Genomic DNA, 25,452 nt, shown 5'->3' on the forward strand with positions numbered 1-25,452 from the left:
TATGGTTCCTGTCAAAGGTCTTTGCAGCTCTCTAATGACCCGACATCAGAGCAATGTGTAAGTACTTCAGCATGTCTGAATGTAAATGAGCTAGGATGATGGGCAACCACTTCTGTCCAACTGGCTCCCAAATTCTTTTGTACAGCATTCCATCAGTTAACATGAATTCTCCTTTGACAACTTCTTCCTTCTGCACGGGCTCAATGTCTTCAGTAATGCTGGGTCTTCCTGTTGTTCAGCTGCAGTGCTTGTCGGTGCAATGATGAATTGCATATCACCAGTGCTGTAATAGTATTTCAACGGAACCTGTGAAAGGCTGTCAGCTTATTTGTGTCTGCATCCACTTTCATATCTTACTGCGACGTCATAATCCTAAAGCTTCAGACTGCATCTCGCAAGTCATCCTGATGGACCCTCCAGGCTCTTCAAGCAGCATAATAAATGGTCAGTCACAACAGTGAATTGTCTGCCATAAAAATAGGATCGGATCTTACCCACTGCCCTAACAACTGCTAGACACTCTTTCTCAGTCATGGAGTGATTCTTTTCAGAATTCAAGAGTATTATGAAGGCATAAGCAATCAATTAGTCAGTGCCTTCCCAGATTTACACTAGAACTGCACCTAAATTGTAACCACTAGCACCAGTGTTTTTAGTTACATTCCAACATCAAAATCCAGAACCCCCCCCCCCCCCCCCCCTCCATGAATCATGGGCTTTGTCTTGCTGGGTTGGCTTGCATGCCTCAGTGGTAAAGATAGCCATTCTGTAGGTGCAACCACATCAAAGAGGTATCTGTTGAGAAGCCAGAGATACATGTGGTTCCTGAAGAGGGGCAGCAGCCTTTTCAGTAGCTGCAGGGGCAACAGTCTGGATGATTGACTGAGCTGGCCTTGTAACATCAACCAAAACGGCATTGCTGTGCTGGTACTGTGAATGACAGAAAGCAAGGGAAAACTACAGACATAATTTTTCCCAAGGGCATGTAGATTTACTGTATGGTTAAACGATGATGCATCATCTTGGGTAAAATATTTTGGATGTAAAATAGTCCCCTATTTGGATCTCTGGGTGGGGACTACCCAGGAGGATGTCATTATAAGGCGAAACAAAACTGCGTTCTAAGGATTGGACAGTGGAATGTTAGACCCCTTAATCGAGTAGGTAGATAACCAAATTTAAAAAGAGAAATGGATTGGTTGAAGCTAGATATAGTGGGAATTAGTGAATTTTGGTGGTAGCACAAACAGAACTTCTGGTCAGGTGAAATCAGGGTTATAAATACAAATTCAAATACGGATAATGCAGGAGTGGGTTTAATAATGAATAAAAAAATGGGAATGTGGATAAGCTACTTTGAACAGCATAGTGAATGCTTTATTGTAGCCAAGATAGACATAAAGCCCACACCCACCACAATAGTACAAGATTAGATGCCAATTAGGTCCGCAGATGATGAAGAGATTTCAGAAATTTATAATGAGATAAAAGAAATTATTCATATAGTGAAGGGAGATGAAAGTTTAATTATGATGGGGAACTGGAATTCAATAGTAGGAGAAGGGAGAGAAGTATAAATAGGTGAAAATGGACTGGGAGAAAGGTATCAAAGAGGAAGCCGCCTGGTAGAATTTTGCACAGAGCATAATTTAATCATTGCTAACACTTGGCTTAAGAATCATAAATGAAGGTTGTGTATGTGGAAGAGACCTGGAGATACCGGAATGTTTCAGATTGATCATATAATGGTTAGACAGAGATTTAGAAACCAGACTTTAAACTGTAATACATTTTTAGGAGAAGCTGTTGACTCGGACCACAATTTATTGGTTATGAACTGCAGATGAAAAACTGAAGAAATTGGGAAAAGGTAGGAAATTAAGAAGATAGGACCCGTATAAGTTGAAAGATTGTTGAGAATTTCAGAAGGAGCATCAGGCAACAATTGACTAGAAAAGGGGAAACAAATCCAGAAGAAGACAAATAGGTAGCTTTAAAGAAATGAAACAGTGAAGGTAGCAGAGGATTAAACACATTAAAAAAATCCTTGAGTGATAAGGAGATACTGAAGTTAATTGATGAAAGGAAAAAATACAAAAATTCAACAAATGAAGCAGGCGAAAGGGAATACAAAAAATGAGATTGACAGAAAGTGCAAAATGGCTAAGAAGGAATGGCTAGAGGACAAATGTAAGGATTTAGAAACACATAACATTAGGGGAAAGATAGATATTGCCTATAGGAAAATTAAAGAGGCGTTTGGAGCAAAGAGAAGTAGCAGTATGAATTTCGAGAGCTCAGATGGAAAGTCAGTCCTAAGCAAAGAAGGTAAAGCTGAAAGACTGAAGGAGTATACAGAGGGTCTTTATAATGGAGATGAACCTGCAGGCAATATTACAGAAATGGAAGAGCACCTACACTCAGGCTCATAAATTAAGGCTAACGCTGATACATGGTGAAACAACACTCTTGTGGGAGGTTTGTAGGTTTAAATCACCTCTTGGTATGACCATGCGGTGCATTTGACCTGTGGTCATCGCACGGTGGCAATGGCAGCAGTCCACATACGCAGAACTGTGTATGGTGAGACAACGCTCTGGTGGGTGGTTTGCAGGTTTAAATCACCTCTTGGTATGACCATGTGGTGCACTTGACCTGTGGTCGTCGCACGGTGGCAATGGCAGCAGTCCACATACGAAGAAGTGTGTTGGTGCATGTCAGAGTACGGTGCAGCGAGTAAGTGTACAGACGTTTTCGGATGTGCCAATGTTGCGTTGAAAATGGCTCAAAGAACACATATTGTTGATGTTACGAGGGGTAGAATACTAGGGCGACTGGAAGCTGGTCAAACACAGCAGGTTGTAGCACAGGCCCACCGTTTGCCACAAAGTTTGATATCAAGATTATGGCAATGATTCCAGCAGACAGGAAACGTGTCCAGGCACAATAGCACAGGACATCCACAGTGTACAACACCACAAGAAGACCAATATCTCACCATCAGTGCCCGCAGACGGCCACGGAGTACTGCAGGTAGCCTTGCTCGGGACCTTACCGCAGCCACTGGAACAGTTGTTTCCAGACACACAGTCTACAGACGACTGAACAGACATGGTTTATTCGACCGGAGACCTGCAAGGTGCATTCCACTGAACCCTGATCACAGGAGAGCCCGTAAAGCCTGGTGTCAAGGACACAGTACATGGTCATTGGAACAGTGGTCCCAGGTTATGTTCACAGACAAGTCCAGGTATAGTCTGAACAGCGATTCTCACCGGGTTTTCATCTGGCGTGAACCACGAACCAGATACCAACTTCCTTAATGTCCTCGAAAGGGACCTGTATGGAGGTTGTGGTTTGATGGTGTGGGATGGGATTATGATTGGTGCACGTACACCCCTGCATGTCTTTGACAGAGGAACTGTAACAGTTTAGGTGTATCGGGACGTCATTTTGCACCAGTATGTCCGCCTTTTCAGGGGTGCAGTGGGTCCCACCTTCCTCCTGATGGATGATAACGCACGGCCCCACCGAGTTGCCTTCATGGAGGAGTACCTTGAAACAGAAGATATCAGGCAAATGGAGTGGCCTGCCTGTTCTCCAGAACTAAACCCCATCGAGCGTGTCTGAGATGCTCTCGGTCGACGAATCGCTGCAAGTCTTCAAACCTTTATGACACTTCAGGAGCCCCGATATGCACTGGTGCAAGAATGGGAGGCTATACCCCAGCAGCTGCTCGACCACGTGATACAGAGTATGGCAACCCATTGTGCGGCCTGCGTACGTGTGCATGTTGATCATATCCTATACTGATGTGGGGGTACATGGGCAGGAAACAGGGGCGTTTTGTAGCACATGTGTTTCGGGACAGTTTTCTCAACTTATCACCAATACTGTGGACTTACAGACCTGTGTCGTGTGTGTTCCCTATGAGCCTATGCTATTAGCACCAGTTTTGTGTAGTGCCACGTTGTGTGGCAGCACATTCTGCAATTATTCTTAATTTATGGGCATGAGTGTAGATGAAGATGAGATGGGAGACATGATACTGTGGGAAGAATTTGACAGATCAGAGGAAAACCTATGTTGAACCTGGGCCCCAGGAGTAGATGACATTCCATCAGACCTACTGATAACCTTGGGAGAGCCAACCATGACAAAACTCTTCTATCTGGTGTGCAAGATGTATGAGACAGGCAAAATACACTCAGATTTCAAGAATAAAATAATAATTTTATATTATACTTTTTTACTTGTTCCAAACCCACAAGAGTCATCTCATTTTTGGGTCTATTCAACGAAAACTGAATCTAATCTAATCTATTCCAATTCCAAAGAAAGCTGGTGCTGGCAGATGCGAATATGACTGAACTATCAGTTTAATAAGAACTGGCTGCAAAATACTAACACGAATTCTTTACAGAAGAATGGAAAAAGTGGTGAGAGTTGATCTTGGAGACGATTAGTTTATATTCTGGAGAAATGTGGGCACACACAAGTCACACTGACCTTACGACTTATCTTAGAGCATAGGTTAAGGAAAAGATAACCTACGTTTATAGCATTTGTAGACTTAGAGAAAGCTTTTAACAGTGTTGACTGGAATTCTCTCTTTGAAATTCTGAAGGTAGAAGGGGGTAAAATACAAGGTGCGAAAGGCTATCTACAGCTTGTACAGAAACCAGATGGCATTATAAGAAAAGGAAGCAATGATTGAGAAGGGAGTGAGACAGGGTTGTAGCCTATCCCCGATGTTATTCAATCTGTACATCAGTGAAGGAACAAACAGAAAAATTTGAAGAAGCAATTAAAGTTCAGGGAAAAGAAATAAAAATTTTGTAGTTTGCCAATGTCATTGTTATTCTGTCAGAGACAGCAAAGGACTTGGAAGAGCAGTTGAATGGTATGGACAGTGTCTTGAAGGTGGATATAAGATGAATAACAACAAAAGCAAAACGAGAGTAGTGGAATGTAGTAGAATTAAATCAAATGAGACACTGAAAGTAGTAGATGAGTTTTGCTATTTGGGTGGTAAAATAACGGATGATGACTGAAATAGAGAGCTTATACAATGTAGACTGGCAATGAGAGGAAAAGCATTTCTGAAGAAGAGTATTTTGTTAACATCGAGTATAGATTTAAGGGTCAGGAAGTCTTTTATGAAAAAATTGTATGGAGTATAGCCATGTATGGAAGTCAAACATGGACAGAAATAGTTTAGACAAGAGGAGAATACAAGCTTTTGAAACGTGGTGCTATTGAAAGACGCTGAAGATTAGATGGGTAGATCAAGTAACTAATGAAGAGGTACTGAATAGAACTGGGGAGAAACGAAATTTGTGACACAAATGACTATAAGAAGGAATTAGTTGTTAGAACACATTCTGAGACATCAAGGGGAAAACCAACTTAGTATTGGAGGGAAGTGTGGGAGGTAAAAATAGTACAGGGAGACCAAGAGACGAATACAGTAAGCAGATTCAGAAGGACGTAGGTTGCAGCAGTTATTCAGAGATGATGAGGATCACACAAGATAAAGTAGCATGGTGAGCTGTATCAAACCCGTCTTTGGAGTGAAGACCAAAACAACACAAACCCAAAGTTCTGGGACAGTTGAAGATATCAGCACTTCTTTCAGGATAGAGAAAGATGTTTCCCGTTCCTTGCTCCAGGAAAATTGTTGTGGCCATGACTTTAGAAATCCTTAATAAATAATATATGCTAGGAATACCATCCAGGTAAGGTTGAAAATTGCTACAGCTCTTACTTCTTCTGGATCAGAAAAGGCTCCATTTCTGTTAACTAGATGTTGCAAGATTTTTATTTCTTGGGCAGCACAGAGGCAATTTTTTGAACCCAGAAAAAGACCTGTGTCATGGAAACACTTTAGAATAAGTATCAGGTGACTTAGAAGCTCTTTAAATGTCTTTGAGAACATAACAATGTCACTGAGGTAGCCTATTAAAGATACATCATATATGTAAGCTCTCAAACCAGGTTGTCAGTTGTGCATTCATATGCCTTTGGAGCATTGTATGGACTAAATGAAATAACTCTGAACTAACAGAGGGAACATCAGGTTTGATGAAAGTTGTTTTTCTTGGCAGCCTCATCAACCTCATCTGAGGGTAGCCAGACTGCATACCCATAGGATAGACATATTTTGCTCCCTTCAGAATGTCCATCGTGTCATTTCACGGATGTCCCAACAACTTCTCACCTACCTGGGGTTTCACTGTCCTTCAACCAATTTCCACAGACAATCACAAAAAGTAGTTCTCAAAGAGCTGATCAGGTTTGTCATTTCCGAGATGCTTGTTCCCGGCCACCTGGCCTTTACGATCTGCCCTTTGTCAAAGTTGCTTAGTCAGTGCATTTCTTCACTTGTGCCCTGCAATGTGCTAGAATGATTTCTCATTTGTCTCTGCTCCGCATGTATACTTTCCTTGTCGCGTCACACGCCCACAACGCCACCAAGTGGAGTTCAGTATCACAGCGGGCAATGGTCATAATGTTTTGGCTCATCAATGTTTATTAGGTATGATGGCAACAAACGGACATGTACGGCCCCTTTGACGATGACCACATTGAAGCAGGTATCAATGAAAACGAAGTGGTTGTAGCAACAGTGACTACCAAAACACAAAGGGCAGTTAAAACAATGAGAAAGATTTACATATTTGACAAAAGAGATAAAGGGTTAGGTGTCATGTCTCAATCAGGAACTCTAAACATTTAGCTCTGGACAGGAAAATGTGGCTCACGTTTAGAAAAATAGTCGACCATGCACTGGACAGACATGTACCTAATAGTACAGTTCAGGACGGGAGGTATCTTACTTGGTATATACTTCTGTAAAGAAACTTCTAAAGAAACACAGAATACTACATAAAAGGTGTAAAAAAAAGGATACACCTATTGGTAGAATGGTACTGTACAAAACACATTTGGCTATCAAAATGGCTAAGTGTGAAGCCTTCAAGGTTTACTATAACAGAATCTTACCGAAAGACCTCTCACAAAATTCAAAGAAATCTTGTTCGTATGTAAAGACTGTCAGTGGGATCAAAATTAGTGTTCAGAGACTCATGGATGACATAGAAACTGATAATGAAGACAGCAAAGCAAAAACAGAAATGGTGTATCCATTTTCAAATGCTCCTTTCCATATGGAGGTATGGAAGTTATGCCCCATTTTAGTTCTCACACAATGTGTTCTGTCATATGTCGAATAAATAACCACTGCAAAGATGCGTGACATAGATATTAGTGTCAGTTGCACTGAGACCAGTGAAACCGCTAAAAGTGAACAAAGCTTCAGTGCCAGATGGAGCACCCATCATTCCACACAGAATTTGCAGTTGAGTTAGCTCCTCTATTAACCATAATATACTGTAGGTCACTCAAAGAAAAAACTATCTCCAGTACTTGGAAAAAAGCGCATCTCCATGAATTGTAGTAGAACTGATCCACAATACTACTGTCCAATACCTCTGACAACAATCTGAACTCAAATGTAATGTAACTGGAACAGAATTATCTACTCCATGTCGACCAGCACGGATTCCAAAAACATCAGTGATGTGAAACACAACTTGCCTTTTTCACTCTACACAATGAAAGTAGTGGATCAAGGTAAACAAGTAGTTGCAGCATTTCTTGACATCAGAAAAGCATTTTGACACAGTACCACAACAACACTTATTAACGAAAGCACAATCATATGGGGCATCTGGTCACAGTTTTTTGAGCCAAGGGGAAGCATTGCGAAAATGCTGAGAAACTTGAACTGACACGTGATTGAAGACAGACACAGACTGTCACGTCAAAGCCCACTCACAAAGTTTCAACAAGTGATGAATCTAGGATTATGCTACACCTCCCTACTATGTACCATCCCCAGATGGACTACAAAGACCAGCAATACTTGTAACAGCACACACAGAGGCAATCGAGCAGTCATTCTTTTGGCATCTCCTGTGCAAATGCAATGGAAAGAAGCCCTAATGAGTGTTACAAATAAATGCTACAATGGCAAATACCCTCTGCTATGCACTTCACAGTAGTTGTAGTGTTTAGATGAAGATGTGCATTCATCATGACTATGTCACATGGGCCCCTACTGCACGACTTTTTTTGTACATTTTGTTTCCTTAAATACTGATAATTTCAACTGTACACACAGTTCCCTATGTATCCGACCTGTTTAAAGAATCTTTCGAAACTGTACGAGGTTACTGTTTGTTAATGTTTCAGATAACCTGGCAGCTCCTGTGTGAGATGTTAAACTATCCAATGTGATGTTCTACTTCCAATGCATCCATAAATACTATGGATGAGCATCAGTTTGCAACAAATGATGAACTTAATTCAAGAATTAGATTATAGATGGAAATGTAACAACGTGGAGTATATCCACTGCACCTGATTAATTTCAATAAATAAACAAATATTTTTTCTTGCCTAATCTATATGTAATAAACGGCATTCCAAAATTCTTTTACAACTTTTATTACTCCAATTATTATTATTTAAATTAGAATTTACATTTAGCTGAGTATCGGGACAAAGGTATTCTTTACAGAAATCTTGTCTTTAATGAATTATTCAATATTTAAGATCTATAAGACCCTGCATATTCAAAATTTCAACCCTACTAATAAGTTTCTGTTGCAGGATTGATGTCCCTTATTTTAATGCCCTAATTTTCTTCCATAAAAAGCACCTTAACTTCTTTCAAAAATTTTTAGTTTACAAAATACTGGTAATCAAAAACTATTTTTTGTAAGAAATGCTAGAGCAATTTACGCAACAGAACCCTTCAAAAATGAATTTTCTGTCAATGAAACGTGTATGATGCCAAGGAAAACACACTAGTTAATCAAATATTTTAATTACCAGATTTTATTTCTGAAATAACTTTGGCAGGCTATGACAGAAACTGTGGGAGAATTTTTTTAATCTAAAAATCTGTTTATAAAATAGAATTTAATGTAACAGCTATTTGAAGAATACAGATCCAACTATTAAAAAAAGTTATTTCATTTTTGAATGTGTATACATATTACTGTTTTCTAAATTATTGACTACAACATAATTGAGATGTATTTCACCCATTCGCAAATAATTTGTAGATAATTTCCTACACATGTACAGGATGAAACTATACAGAAACAGTGGACAATGCCTTATGCAGTTTCAGCTGAAAATGTAAGGCTGAGGAACCTATGTTTATTTGTGAAAATATGCCACTAGTAGAACTATGTTTACGTTGGCACTGTGGATGTCAATGTAAATTACAGGTCCACTATTTTAAACAAAGACCGTGCTACATTCAACCGTAAGCTGAAAATTTCCTAGCATTAGTTACTACTTCTATCATCATTTGAGGCTACAAAGGCAAACTCAAATGAGATGTAGGCAAGTAGCTTAACAAATTGTAAAATGTTGAAATACAGTATGTAATAGTTATATACCAAAGCACTTTTTCACGAGATATTGAAACATTTGTTTGTTGGTATATTACATTTTCAACTGCCATCCTTGAAATGTAAAACTATATTTTTTCCAACAAGTGTGACTTACAGTAAAAAATATTTCTTGTCATGAGCTTACCTTGGACCTATCTCAATAAGCATGTTCTCCTTTCCTTTTGCTTGAAGGTAAGGCTTGTGCTGAACATCATCAGGTCTGAAGGGTGATCCCAAAATCCATTTCAATTTCTCCAGTTCTCCAGTTGATAGAGGTTTGCTTATCTCGACATAAAAGCATATTTCTGTATGTAGAGCTTCTATTTTTGCCTCTGCTTGAAGCTGCTTTAATTTCTCGCATTCTGACGCCACACTCAGGCCCGGCTTCTTGTACAGGTAAAGGATGTCCATCTTACTCTGTAGCAGAGGTTTGAAAGCAACTGTGAATTATCTCTAATCTATTACCACATGACACAGAATTTCCAGGGGGTCCGGAATATATGAGCAGTAGTGACGTCAGAGGTTATCAGAAAAACAACAGTCACAAAGCAAAAACAAGAACCAATCTTAAGGTCATGATCCTTGAACCCAAGCAGCCACACTACTTAATTCATATGGCTGGTTCCAGAGAAAATGACAGATGGTAGAACTGAAAGGCATAGAACAAGATCATCTTATCATGTCTAACAAGGAGGAGGGGTGAGAAAAATAGTTTGAAACTGTCTCAACCGTAAAGTCTCCAAAGTTAAGTATTTCACAAAGGCGTGTAAAAATTACTAGGTTTTGATTTCAAGTATAATATTTGAATTCACAAGAAATTGAGGGGGAAAAATAAAAATAATTCTCATGTATATAACCATTTAACTGAGCACATTTAACAAATATTGAAGAGAAACTCTGTACACATGATGGACATCTGTCACTTTATTTTCCGAATCAGCAGCAGCTTTATTGCTCCTTCTCACTTATAACAGTGCACCTACCACAAATATAATGCAATAAATTAAGAACGTTTTTATTCTTGGATTATGCACATAATAAGACATTCAGCAGCTGACAGGAGTAAGTCTCTGAAAAATAACCATTTATCTCATGATAAAGTTGTGAAATATAACTCAAACAGCCATCTATACTGGCATCAGCTGAACCAAATGGAAGACCCTGTGTGTGTGTGTGTGTGTGTGTGTGTGTGTGTGTGTGTATGGGGGGGGGGGTGCAAGAGTGTGCCTGAAAGAGAGGGGGGGGGGGGGGAGAGAGGGAGAGAGAGAGAGAGAGAGAGAGAGAGAGAGAGAGACTGGCACCTTTATAACAATACAGAAGATATATGTGTTTGTTTGATTTTAGCAGTGACATGCTCAGCAACGGAGAGCTCTGTGAGGTAAAAAGTCACATAAAATAGAGAACTGTTTGCTTCTCAGACTATTTCCAAATAAAATCTATCAAAGTGTTACATGCTCAAATAATGCATTATGGGTATTTACATTTGTGGGAGTTGACAACAAATTAAATCAGAAGGTAACGGGATTCTGTCGACACAGCTTGGTACAAAATGCGAAGGAAAATTACTGTTTAACATCCAATTGAAAAAAGTGGAAAAAAGCCTTGCTCAGTTGTACTGGTGGGGGAAGACACAACTAACCACCACAACAATAAAGGAACTGTCCCAGCCTTTGTCTTAAATGATCTGTGGAAAACTTAAATCCAGATGTCCTCAGAAGGATACGAACACTAAAAGCATACAGGGGTCACTCTCATAGTCTAAGAACTAAAGGAGGCCAGATCAATATAATCTCCCTAGGAGGCTGATTGGAAATAAATTTATCGCTTACTTTTGTCCCCTGCCCATTTGCATTCGTAATACGCCAGTTTCTCCTCAATGAACAGTAATGAAGTAAGAAGGCTTTAGATGTCATTATCTACTTCATGTCTCCTGTCGTCGCAGTCATTGTTCCAAATACTGTTATTATACAAAACACCACACTTGGTATATCCTGTGCAAGATTGCCTAACTACTGCAACTGACATCCTTTTGAACCTGCTTACTGTAGTTAAGGCATTGTCGCCCTCTACAATTTCTGTCCCACCCCCCTTCCTCCAACTTCCCTTCATTACCAAATTACATATCAGTTGGTGCCTTAGGATGTGTCCTATCAACAGATCCCTTCTTCCAGTCAAGTTGTGCCACAGGATTCATTACCTCTTCACCTAGTTATCCAATCTACCAATCTAGTTTAGTATTCACCACACTGGACTCGCATTCGGGAGGACAACGGTTCAAACCCGTCTCCGGCCATCCTGATTTAGGTTTTCCATGATTTCCCTAAATCGTTTCAGGCAAATTCCAGGATGATGGTTCCTTTGAAAGGGCACAGCCTATTTCCTTGCAAATCTTCCCTAATTCGAGCTTGTGCTCCATCTCTAATGACCTTGTTGTTGACGGGACGTTAAACACTAATCTCCTCCTCCTCCAGAAGCTTACATTGTCTTTTTGTCTTAATAGTTTATCATCCACATTTTACCTCCATACAAGGCTGCACTTTAGACAAATATCATTAGAAAATATCCTTAATGTTTAAATTTATGAAACTTCACGGGACATAGTTTTAATCTGCCAGGAAATTTCAAATCATGGGACATAGTTTTAATCTGCCAGGAAATTTCAAATCATGGGACATAGTTTTAATCTGCCAGGAAATTTCAAATAAGTGCACACTCTGCTGCAGAATGGAAGATTCACTCTGGAAATTCAGCTTTATACTCAATGTTAACACGATTCCCATTTCTCAAAAATGTTTATCTTTGATAACAGTGCACTGTCCTTGTTTTACTTCAAAACCTCTTTTCGAGACACTATATACTCCATTTAAGCGATCTTCCAGGAGCTTTGTTGTCTCTGACAGAATTGCAATGTCATCGCCGAATCTGTTATTTTTATTTCTTCAGCACAAACTTTCATTTTCTGAAATTCTCCTCAATTTTCTTCATTAGGGACTCAATATAAAGTTAAAATGGGACATGGGCCATGACATTGTCTCACTCCAAACTCCATTACAGCCTTCCTTCCACATTCTTAGACTCTTAGAAGTGCAGTCTACTTATAATGACAGTTCAATTCAACAGGACTGTAAGCAAACAGTTAATGAAAATAAGGAATCCATTTATAAAAAAAAAATAATAATAAATAAATAAATTAATTAATTAATAAAAAAAAACGATTGTGTAAATGCAGGCTTCTCAAAGATGACAGTAAATGCTCTAAATAGTTCAAGTCTATACACCTGGATTTTCTAAAATAGTTAAAAATTGCTGATATGAACTAAGAATTTTCAAGAATCAAACAATGGAAAATTTAGGATGGAATAATGACAATATTATGAAAAGGACAGATTCGTACTCACCATACAGTAGAGATGTTGAGTTACAGACAGACACAACCAAGAGACTGCTAAGCAATTAAGCTTTTAGTGAAAGGCCTTCTTCTGAATTAGATAAAACACACACACACACACACACACACACACACACACACACACACACACAGCTCCTCCACTTATGACCACTGTCTCTGACTGCCAAGGCCAGACACAGCATTTTTCAAGAATTATTTATAAGGGAAGAAAATGAATTGTCACTTACCAGCAACCTATTATTGTTAATAAATACAAGGAAATTATTTTCTGAAAAACTATAGATGCCACTCACTGACAGCTCCTACTAGTGTGACCACAAAGTAGTTGTCAAAAAACAGCATAAAAAACACCTACCACAGAAGTGGCATGTAATATATCTTCTACTGTAACAATAAAATAATCAATTGCTGATTACATTATATCATCTTCCATGTTGTAGTCACGAAGTAGAAAGCTCAGCTTTGGAACATCTGACAGAGACAAGGGGCCTCACAGAAGCCTGAACTAAAACAAAAAGAACTCTATGCTTTTATTATCAAAATGAACTCTGAAATACTTAACACATATACGATGTATTATGATAGTGTCAAACAGAAACACTCAAATGCGAAACAGAGAACTAAATCTTAACAACAACAGGACACACATGATCTTGTGCTACAATGACTACAGAACAACTGCTAAAATACATAGGGCAGGAATAAATGTCACTTACAATGGGCGCATTAGCTCTGTGTCGTGACTGTTAGAGGTCAGCAGCACAAACACAGCATAAGGAAATAAATTCTCACCGAGTTTTGGAATCCGTCAAACAGCTGATGAGTAACCGCTTACACCAGCCAGAAGGCAGAAAGTAAACCAGGCACTAAAAATCACTGTAGCAGCAATTTTCAATGAAACAGTGAGCGCAAAGTGTAGGAAAGAACACACGGTTCAAAAGAATCCTCCACCTTCCACAGAGAGCAGCAGCTCAGAAGGGGCTTGGCAGCACCAGAACCGGGCCACAGAGTGCCACCCGGTTCAGTTTCCAGACAGAACTATGAGAGGTGGAGACTGAGCCACTCACGACACCTCCCGTGGCCTCTGCTACTTCTGCTGCTGCTTTTTTCTGTGTTCGTAGACACACACAGGATTTTACTCCGGGACTTCCTAATGTACACATGCAAGTCACTCTCTTGCGCTGGTTGACAGGCCGAATCCCATGTCGAAAAACCTTTCACCTGACGCTATGAAGAAATCTGACCCAACATACAGCACCGTTCTGATTATGCATTACAATAATTTCTCTACGAGTGAGCTAGGGAGCAGACATGGGAAGCAGCAGTTCACCCAGATGAGCCTGTAAGCACCCTGATCAGAGATTTATTCCACAGAGAGACCGGAGGTGTTCTCCAGGAACTGAACTCAGAACCTCCACGTCAGAGGATCCTGTCAAGATACCTAAACTGATCTTGTAGAATACAGACTTTTCCAAAGCAATACATGATCACACTGGCAAAGCTACATCAACTGTTACATTCTGCCCATGCAATGAAAGAATATATTATAACACAATGTAATTAAATCCTGATAATACAGCCTGACAGGTGCCGACATTATCAGTCGAATGACGACAATCATGAGCCGATTACATGTTGATTATGCATGTAAATCAATTATGCATGACATACTGAAAATACCAACATGTCGTGGAAGGATTAAACTACAAGAATTAGAATAATTATGTGATTATCATATATCACTTTTATTAAAAAGTCCAAAATAGTGTTTGTGATTAAGAAAAATTCTTCCCAGTTACATTTACAATTACTCTGTGATTCATACTTTAGTGCCTGGCAGAGGATTCATCATATCCCTTTCACACTATTTCTCTACTGTTCCACTCTTGAACAGTATATGAGAAGTATAAGCAGTTAAATCTTTCTGTGTGAGTTCTGATTTCTCTTATTTTATTATTCTCCCTATGTACATGAGTGCCAACAAAATATTTTCGCATTAGGAGGAGAAAGTTGGTGAATTAAATTTTGTGACAAGATCCTGCCGCAACAAGAAACACCTTTGTTTTAATGATGTCCACCCCAAATCCTGTAACATGTCCGTGACACTTACTCCCCTATTTCTCGATAATACAAAACGTGCTGCCCTTCTTTGACCTTTTTTATGTTCTCCTTCAATTCTACCACACAGCAATACACTAGCAGAGGGCGGACAAGCGTAGTGTAGGCAGTCTTTTCAGTTTATTTGTTGCAGCTTCAAAGTATTCTGCTAATAAAAAACACTGGTTCGTCTTCCCCCCAACATATCTTCCAGTTTAAGTTATTTGTAATTGTGGTCCCTAAGTACTTAGCTGAACTGAGAGACTTTAATCTTGTATGATTTATTGTGGAACTAAAATTTAATAGATTCCTGTTGGTACTAGTGTCAATGGCTTCACACTTACCATACATAGAGTCAACTGTTTTTGATCATCTGATGGACTACACAAGATGGCAAATGGCAGCATCACCTGCAAGCAATCTACGAGGGCTGCTCGGACTGTCTCTTAAATTGTTTATGTATATCATGAACAGCAGAGGGCCTATAACACTTCCTAGGGGAATGCCTATTACTTCTGTTCTACCCGATGACTTTTTGACAATTACTATGGACTGTGACCTTCCTAACAGGAAATCACGAATCCTGTCACACAACAGAGACAATACTCCATAGGCAAACAATTTGATTAGAAGGAGCATTTGAAGAACGGTATCAACAGCCATTTATTAATGACCTATGCAGTGGCGGAGGGAAACTTTTATCTGCACGATCTCATGTCAGTGCCATGTGGAAAGGACAACCCTAGAGCTAAAAAAGTCCTCACTTCTGCTGTAAACATATATAACAGGAGTAGCTCAGCACAGCTTCCTGCAGGACTGGAAACATGGAGTATGTTTTTAGTTGTGAAGTCATAGTACCGACGTAATAAAATGGCTGATGGCACCATGCACCCTTTCATTTGTTGCTCAGTTGTGTCTCATTTGTGGCTTACCAGATCTTCGCTAACCCAAACATCGCCAGAGCCGTCTGGTGCCGTGCTCATCAGTTCCCATTACCAGGGAGGCAGATCCGCAGAGTCTAGCCTCGCTATTCATTGCATCGCATCTCTACAATGTGGTATCGGCGGATGCCAGCCTTGAGGCAACACACGCCCGGGGTCAAAGCTTCGAGCTGTCGGCCACCTACAAGCTGTCACTAAGGCTGTAAATGATATGGTCTGTGCTGCCCCATGCAATGAATCTCTAGAACTCTCTTGCTTAATTAACACCCTCCATTCTATCTTTTTGTAGCCCCCCCCCCCCCCCAAAGTGCATTTGAAATTCGAACCATATTCTTAGTGTCCAACACAGGTGTGGAAGTTACTCTATCTGCTGCCATCTTGTCCGGGCGTTTTAACGTGCTACAGCCTGGAGCAAGCAAACTTCTCTATATACTTAATACTTTTTCAGTGCAAATATTTTCCCATGTGAATTGGGCTATTTCCAATGATAATCTGGCATTGTGGATTAGTGACTCCCAAAAAGGAATGGCTCCATCAAATTTCATTTGTGTTGAAGAATATTTCTAAAATGAGGTAATACAAAATTCCCAATTGTTTTTGTCTGTAACTGTAACATCTGTCCCAATATATTTGTACAGCACGTTTCAGCAGAAACACCAGCAATAGGATGAGAAGTCTGACACTGCCACTGTCACAACAATGTGAGAAGTTCTCTGGATGTAAGACAGTGGTTACCTAACAGTAGGGAAGGGAGTGACAGTTAGGAGTTTCCAGCTCCTTACGTTTAGGTTTCCTGTGAGTTCCCTAATACATTTTGGGTTAATGTGGGGCTGTTTCTTCATCAAAGATGTAACATGGAACACAAACTGCAAAAGAAGATTTGTCCTACAATACAGTATTGCCTCCTAAGTTATGTAGAATCACTACGTTTACTTGGCACTCCAAAAACCAGATTTTGTAAATTGATTTTCCAATACCATTCAAAATTGTGGAAATCCAGTTCTACCTGATGGTTTTCACTTCTACAATAGAATTTTGCTTCCATCTAAATGCAAAATGTGCTTGGGTTTTCAGGTTATGCTTTCCTTTTAAAAATTTTTGGCTAATGTTGACACTGCAGTGAAGAAGCAGAAATATTAGACCAATCATAAACCTGTCTACCTTTATTAATTAACCGAAAAGAAACAGCGACTGTGCTGACTTAATCAGAAACTGGAACAGCTGCTTTTCAGACAGCATATTTGAATGGGCTAGCAAATCTGTTGTCTGGGATTCTCAGTGTTGTGGGCAAGTTTGAAATAATGGAAAAACTGGCAATGAGAGCTTAGTGGCATATGTGTCGGAAAGTTAATTTGGAATGAATCTCAGGATCTCCACTTTCTCTCTCCTCATTTCTGAAATATGAGAATGCTTTCCTATCCAGCAGGAAAGGAAGAAATATTACATGCTGTAGAGATCTCTGCAGGAGAATTCTGCAAATTGCAATCGAAAAGTAGCAACTGGACGAGGGAAGGAGCAGAGAATTCAAGAGAACCAGAACTGATTACAACACTTGGTGTAACAATGTTGATGACGCGCAAAGCTATGTCGATGTGCGTATGTGTCAAGTAACTGACATATCAGACTTGGATGACAACTGACTGCTTGATTGGTGGAAACAAAAATCACCAATACTTCCACAACTATTAGACGTGGTCTCAGCTCTCTGAAACTGCAGATGTGTGTGCAAGTTGCATTTATGCGAGTGTGGTGTGCGTGTGTGTATGTGTGTCTACTGCTGACAAAGGGCTTAATGGCCGAAAGCTTTAATTGTGTGAATCTTTTTATTGTGCCTATTGCGACTCAGCATCTCCGCTATATGGTGAGCAGCAACTTTCCTTTCTGGTATTGTTACATTGCATCCTGGATTTTCCATTGTTTGAAACATATTTGTGGTATTCCTGCTACTAGCGCTGCATGTGAAAGGACATTTAGTAGGGCAGGTAAAATTATTCAGATAAAATATTATAAATAATTCCTAAATATGGTGATGAACTTTTGTTTCTTAACAAGTATTATAAACATGCAGACAAATGATTTCAAGCTTGTGATATATTTTAACTTAAAAATGGATAAACTAGAAAAAATTTAAGATGTATTGTTACATCACAGCTTTTTGTGTGTTGGTTACATTTCAACAAACACTTCTAAATTATTTACATGCCTTCTTACAACTAGAGGTAAATGAGCACAACCACAAAATAATATGGGACTGAGTTAGGTCCTGTGTATGAAATCAGGCATACACAGGTGTGTGTATATGCTTTAGGGTACAAAAATAACTGTCAGCAACAACCCACACTGAAATTTCTCAGTACCCGGGTATAACCACCTGTTGCACATGTGTAGTGTTAGAGGGTTGATACTAGTTGGATGCAAAAATAATTTGATAAGTTGGTTGATTAGGAAATTGTTCAATTGTGATCTCATAAATGAGCAACAGTTCATACTGTCAGAACAGAAGAGGATAGATATGCACTTCGCCAGGGAGACTGCCTACAGGACTAGTTTGGAACGGGCTGCCACTGGGCAGTGTCACTCCATGGTGATGTTTTCGGTCCAATAAATTCAAAGGTGAATGTGCCGCTGGGCCATAAAGCTGGCAACCATAGTCTAATCGGGATGAGAACAGAGCTCAGTTAACGTAGAGAGGCGTAGTGCAATCTGCTCCCCAAGAGGCGTTGGCGAGGAAGCAGAGATAATTAAAATTTTGTATGCAGCTAGTCTTCGGCCGACAGATATTACTGTCTAATACTGCTATGTTAGATTTTATGAAAGAAGAGTCCAGTGTCAGGATGGACTGTAGTACAACAACGGAAAAGCGAGACTTGCATTTTTGCGGAAGACACTTGGAAGCCACATGACAGGGTTCACGTGGAACCCCTCTGGGTGGAGACTTGGAGTTGGTGTTCAGCCAAAGTTACAGAATGGGAGCTGTGTCAAATGCAAAAGTCACCAGCATACAGTACGGGGATGGCCAGTTGCCTGGTGGAGGTCACTAGTCTATTGATGGCAATGAGGAAGAGCGTAACACAGCATGGAGCCTTTGGGATGCCATTCTCTTGGACCCAAAGGTAGCTGAGAGATGTACAACTCTAAATCGAAACAAAACTGAGAAAATTCAGCAGGTTGCCTTGAAAGCCTCAGTCATGGAGGTTAAGTCAAATGTATTGGTTCCAAGTGGTCTCTTATGCCTTAAGTAGCGGGGGGAGGGGGAAGGACTGGAATAAAGTGTTGGTAACTAAAAAGTGCTTGTTTTCTAACCCAATGAATGGTCATTTGCAGATCATCCCAACCAGAAACCACACTGACCGCAATTTGAGAACCCAGTATAATTGTCAGGCTATCACCATTTCAAGCAGTTTGTAGAGTACATTGGTGAGGCTAATCAACTGGTAGCTGTTGATGCATGTGGGGTTTTTCGTTGCTTTAAGGATTGGGACAATGATACTGTCATACCACTGCAAAGGGAAAACAGCTTAGAGCCTAATGCTGCTGAAGACCCTCAGTAGATGACGTTTTTGAGTACCATTCAGCTGTTAGATCATCTGATCAAGACGCGAATCAGGGCATGGTGCCATATTGCATGATAAGTCAAGAGCCTGGAGCAGTTCCCAATGAGCGAAAGTTTCGTAATATAATTCACCTTGGCAGGAAGGGTAGAAGGATATGGAGATGTCTTCAACTTGTCATTTATGCGTTCAAAAGGTAGCCAGGTGAGAAGAGTGGGCCAGCACTGTTGCAAAGTGATCAGCAAGAACTGACACATCGATACAAATAATACCATGAAGGAAGCAACGCATAACAGTTGTTAATCTTTGACAGTGCACAAGACTACAGAGGTTGGCTCATACCTGTGAACAAGGAGGATACTTTCTCAAGTGAGGAGCCAGAGCACTCCCACGATTTCCTCTCACTGCATTTAATTAGACAGTGAGCCTTACGGTGAAACAACTTAAAAGTGAGGAGGTTTGTGGGTAAAGGATGCAGCTTGAGACATGTGAGGGCCTTCCGACAACCCTGAATAGCTTTTGCAATGTCTTTGGTCCACCACGGCAGCAGCCAACTACGGGAGAGGCCAACAGGAACAGGAGCACAGGTGACCACATCAGAGACATCACCCAGAACCTCACCAGTCCAGTCTGATAGAAAAGGGCCGAAGCTACAGCAGGGATATACAAATGCCAGATGGATCCTCAAAGAACCCATCAGGGTAACTGGTCTATTAGGTAGTGAGGAGCAAGTGACAGGATCACCGAAAAGTGGTCACTGTCACAAAAATCGTTATGTAGCGTGGACTGTAGCGAAACCACAAAACTGAGGAAGAAGTCGCAAAGTTGATAGCCAAAACGCAAAATGGTGCCATGCCCAGCAATGATGTGGATAGGAGTACTGTCATTGAGGCAGCACAAATTAGGATAGAAAAGAATCTGTTAGTTACACATTCCATAGATCGTTTGAACGATTCTCTTATCAAAATGATGGGGAACAAATCAATTTACATGTACCGGTACACATAATTAGTGTTAATTAATGAACACATTATTTTTTTTAGTCCTGTTCATGCCACTGTGCTTAAAACAAGTTAGTGGTTTTTTTAATTTTTTTATGGGCTATGAATTTTTAAATTGAAATTAGTTGATGAAGTATAAGTTGTCCAGCAAAAATGATTTTAGGTTAGATTTAAAACTTGCTTTTCTACCTGTGAGATTTTGTGGTATTGCAGAATGATCAAAAAATTTGTTGCTCCATATTAAACTCATTTCTGAGCCATTGACCTCTTTAATAATGGGTAATAAAGGTTATTTCTCTCCTCTATTGTTGTAGGTTCGGCTATCACTATTCTCCTCAAATTGTTGGTTGGTTGGTTGATTTGATGGTGGGGACCAAACAGCAAGTTCATCGGTCCCATCGAATTAGGAAAGGAAATTGGCTGTGCCCTTTCAAAGGAACCATCCCATCATTTGCATCAAGTGATTTAGGGAAATCATGGAAAACCTAAATCAGGATGGCTGGATGCAGGTTTGAACCCCCATCCTCCCAAACACGAGTCTAGTGTGCTAACCACTGCGCCACCTCGCTCGCTCTCAAATTGTGATAAATTATATAAATGAATTTCACTAATGAATGTATGTACTGTGATGGTGTGGTTAAAATTCCCAACTTCTTGAAGAGATACTTACATGACGACCACAGGTGAACACTGTATGTTGTTCTTACTGCTCACTTTTGTGCATTCAGTACTTTATAAATGATTAGTTACCCCAGAAAATTATTTCATTAGACATTTCCGAATGAAAATATGCAAAAAATGTCAGGAGAATAATCGTTTGTTTCCAAGACTAGCAGTTATACAAAGAGCACATGTAGACGAATGTAATTGTTTGAGAAGCTCATAATATACTCATTCCAGTTCGTTTTCATCAATATCTACACTAAATATTTTGGAGCAGTCTATCCTACTTACTGTCTCCTGTTCATGTGCTATGTCAATTGCTGGTATACTCTCTCTGTTGCACAAAACTGACTATAGTGTATTTTTCTCAAAATTAAGAGAGAGTGTATTTTAAGAGAACGACTTCATAATTCTTTGGAAAATATCATTTGCCAACTCTTCTGTTGCTTTCTCTTCAATGGGATTTGTTATAACACTGGAACTGCCTGCAAAAATTACCGATTCTGCTTCTTGAATGTTAAGTGGAAGGTCATTCACATATACAAGGAACAGGAGTGGACCTAAAATTGAACCTGTGGGACTCCCTTTGTGATTTCTCCTGTCACTAAAATTTTCTACCTTTCCAACAATGTCTCAGTTATTCAATACAACTTTTTTTGCATTCTGTTTGTTGAGTATCATCAAAACCAGTTCTATAAAAAACATTCAATTTCATACAACCTGAGATGTTCTAAGAGTTACATGATCTACACAATCAAACACCTTGGAAAGATGACACAAAATACCAGTTGGCATTATTTTATAATATATAAATTGCAATATTTGGTGGGTGAATGTATAAATGGTATTCTCAGTTGAGTAAACCTTCTGGAATTGAAACTGTGAAATGCTAAGCAAATTGTTTCTCCTTAAATGTGAGATGCCTCCTGATTCCATGATGTGCATCTAAGTACACGCCAGTAATGAAACTGTATGATAATTATTTAAGTCTTTCTTGTCAGCTTTCTTATAAAGAGGCCTAACAACTGCATATTGTAACCTGTCTGGAAAAATCCTCTGTGCCAACGACACATTACATATGTTACCAAGAAAATTATTTATTAAGTTAGAGCTACTTTTCGGAATTCTGTTGGAAATTTCACCAACTCCATATAAGCCTTTATATTTTAGAATGTTTATAATTCTAATTTCAGTGGAGGATGCTGGTGCTATTTCTTGTTGCGCAAAGTCTTTTGGACTGATATTTTTAGTGTATTCTCTTGCTGCTTCAACTGAACCATTTAACCCTAGTTTTGTTGCACTGCTCCGTTTAGGAAATGATTCTTCAGCGTACTTGCAACCTCTGAATTGTCAGTCACAACACTGTCATTTTGTTTAATCGTTTGGTATCTTGTTCATTGACTGGCTGTCCTGTCTCCTGTATGACAATATTCCATATGCCCAAGACATGAGGAAGAGCAGCATCGGACACAACTTTTTAATCTGTTTATTACAGACTGATTTCAGCTATTCTGTAGCTATCTTCAGTGCAATTATATCCAAGTCAAGATGGACATCATAAATACAATCGCACATGATACCACACTGACATTACAAACAACAAATTGTTGCCTGTATGGTCAATGTGGTACAATCCGATTTTATTTACGATGAGTCTTCATGACTTGGATATAGTGGCACTGAAGATAGCCGTACAGTACCTGGAACCTATCTGCAGATTAAAATTTTGTGGCCAATGATGCCCTTCCTCCTATCTTGGACTTCATTAACACAGTCGTGGAGCATGCTGTTACTAATGGAAACAAACCTGGAGAATATCTTGTATAGTTTTAATCTTACTATCTGCGACTGATTGCTAACTTCCTTTCTGCTCTAATTACATTGCAGTTTCTGTGGACAACACAATCCAACCCGATTATTATCTGCGTCATTAATTTCTGCCAGAAAGTGCATTTTTCTAGACATTTCAATGGCTTCCCTTGAAATACAACAGTATGTAAGTAATGTCAGACATTGACTTATTCTGGCTTTTACATAAATTTCCCTAAGTCTGAGAGATTTTAATTCCCTTAGTTATCCATGGCTTACGCGTTTTGTAATGGGTTTTCTGAATAACTTATCAGGAAAGCTACTTTCAAATAAAAATTTAAAAAAGCACATCAAATAGATTGTAAGTATAGTGGTATGAATGCAAATAAAAAAAACAATGTGTTCATTAAAGCTAACTATGATCATGTGTAGTGTATACCTGTAAACTAACTCGTTTCAAATCATTTCAATAAAAAGAATTATTGAAATAATCTGTGGAACATGTAACTACCTAGGTTAAAAGGTGAAGGGCCGTACGAGACAAAGCTGTGCTACCCCACATGGGATGCTGCGCATTCAAATACTGACATAACAGATGAAATAGAATTGGAACGGGGTGGGGGGGGGGTGGGGGGGGGTTGGATTAAGTTGGACATCTTAAGATATGTACGTGTTCCATCTAGAGGTAAACAAACATTAAAAATGGTGATCGCCAGCATTGTTTGCCCTTGCACTGATGTTTATTTCAGTGTGGCACGATGATTTATGTGCAAACCAATGTTCAGATCTCCCCAGGTGGTCTCACAGGGCCAGTACAGTACTGACAGAATGCAGTGCAGAGTTAGGGAATGGTCATCAACGAACCGTGTTTCTTGGAGAGCAACACAGATTGCTGAAGAATAGGAAATTAGCTGTTGGAGTCCTGAAGATGGGAGTGGAACAACATCAATGAAAGCTGCCTTGGAGTTTGAAGGGGAGGGAGGAGGGAGGGAGGGGTTATTTGCCACCTCAGGGGGCACTGGAGGTGCCTTCTTCAAAGATGCCCTGTAGCCGGTAGACACCAGAGGACGAAGCTGCTTCTCCAGTCAGATACGGGAAGTGTTTCCTGAAGATGGTGCCACAAGAGCCAAGAGAGGTGAGCGTTCACCACCTCCACAGTCAGGTTTATTTGTAGGCTATCAGTGTCGATGTCAAGGGGGGCAAATACACAGGGCACTGCCAATAACATGTCCGCAACAGAGGCAAAGGTTGATTTCACTAAGAGTGGACAATCTGACCTCCATTTTCTGCATTTTTCCATTCCATTTCTTGAGCAGGGCAGCACACTCCAGGAATTAGGGTAGACGACACAGACACGTGGCAGTGCACATGGAGAATTTTCATGAAGTGGTTGGTCACAGTCCCCGCAATTTGGGTCACACGCTCACCGGGAAAACATCTGCCTGAAGTGTTGGCTTTTAAAACACTAAATCGGGGATGGAGAATACGACTTTACTGCAGCGGTAACAAATGTTTTTGGTCTTTTCTGGAAGCAAATCCCCATAATGAGCAAGGACGACTTTGCTGGCATCTAATCTGTGTCTGTCTACCCCCAATGTACACCAAGCAAAAAGCGGATCCCTCACCTCTCCGAGTGTTCTCATAGTTCTTCGTCCGTCTGCAGTGTTAGGTCCCACTGAAAAACTAACTCCTATATCATGTTGTGGTTCTTATACCGTTTGATGGTAACAGGTCAACATGAACCTGTTTGTATGAGTGTGCCACCCGGAAATTGATAGGCCACCTTAATTATGATGGAACCACTCACAGTTGCTAAGGGAAGATAGTTTACAAAATTGTTAAGGCTTTCGTGGCCACTTGTTGACAAACTGCCTATTGGCTTCTGACTTGGGTTCTTCGGCCGACGTTCATCTAATGATTTTTCTGACTTTTGCCAGCACGAGTGGCTGGCATTGTCAAAGCTTCACCCTCCATTGCCGGTGGTGAACTGGAGCCGAGATCGCAGCCGCAGACTATATGTACCTGGCGCTCCAACGTCCGAGGGCTTCTCCGCGATCATTTCCGGTGCGGTTCTCCTCTTGCTACCTGTGAAGGTCGTTCGCTGCAGTACGGGAAGCCAGGATCCGTTTACCTTAAGGCTTTCCTCTTTGTTGTTGAAACTGTTCGCGTGTTTTTTGTATTTCTACAGCTTCTCTGAACAAGCGCATGTGATAGTGCTTCTCTACAGCCAGAACTTCCGTATCGGCGATTTTTATTACGTGGTCGGTCTCATTCAGTGCGTGCTCTGCCATGGCCGATTTCTCCACCTGCCCCAACCTGCAATGTCGCTTATGCTCTTTGATCCTGGTGTTAATGGATTGTCCAGTCATTCCGACATAAACTTTTCCGCATGTGCATGGTATACGGTATATTCCCGACATTGCAAGTGGGTCTCTTTCCTCCTTCGCCGATCTAAGACACTCTTTGATCTTCCTTGTTGGTTTGAAAATCGTCTTTACGCCATGTTTGCGC

At 40.2% G+C, this 25,452-nt stretch overlaps 1 protein-coding gene across 2 annotated transcripts in view; it reads right to left on the reverse strand.

Annotated features, from left to right (window-relative positions):
- The window catches only part of LOC124709107 (phosphoribosylformylglycinamidine synthase), a 213,371-nt gene that overhangs the window by 183,796 nt on the left and 4,123 nt on the right, over window positions 1–25,452 (reverse strand). Inside the window, exon 2 of one of the 2 annotated variants that reach the window (XM_047240757.1) lies at window positions 9,616–9,887. In XM_047240757.1, the coding sequence (XP_047096713.1) occupies window positions 9,616–9,887 (272 nt within the window). Of the gene's footprint in view, window positions 1–9,615; window positions 9,945–25,452 lie in introns of those variants that run through there. The other variant, XM_047240758.1, reaches the window with a different exon arrangement.

The sequence above is a fragment of the Schistocerca piceifrons genome, chromosome 7 (genome assembly GCF_021461385.2).
Source record: "Schistocerca piceifrons isolate TAMUIC-IGC-003096 chromosome 7, iqSchPice1.1, whole genome shotgun sequence".
NCBI lineage: Eukaryota > Metazoa > Arthropoda > Insecta > Orthoptera > Acrididae > Schistocerca > Schistocerca piceifrons.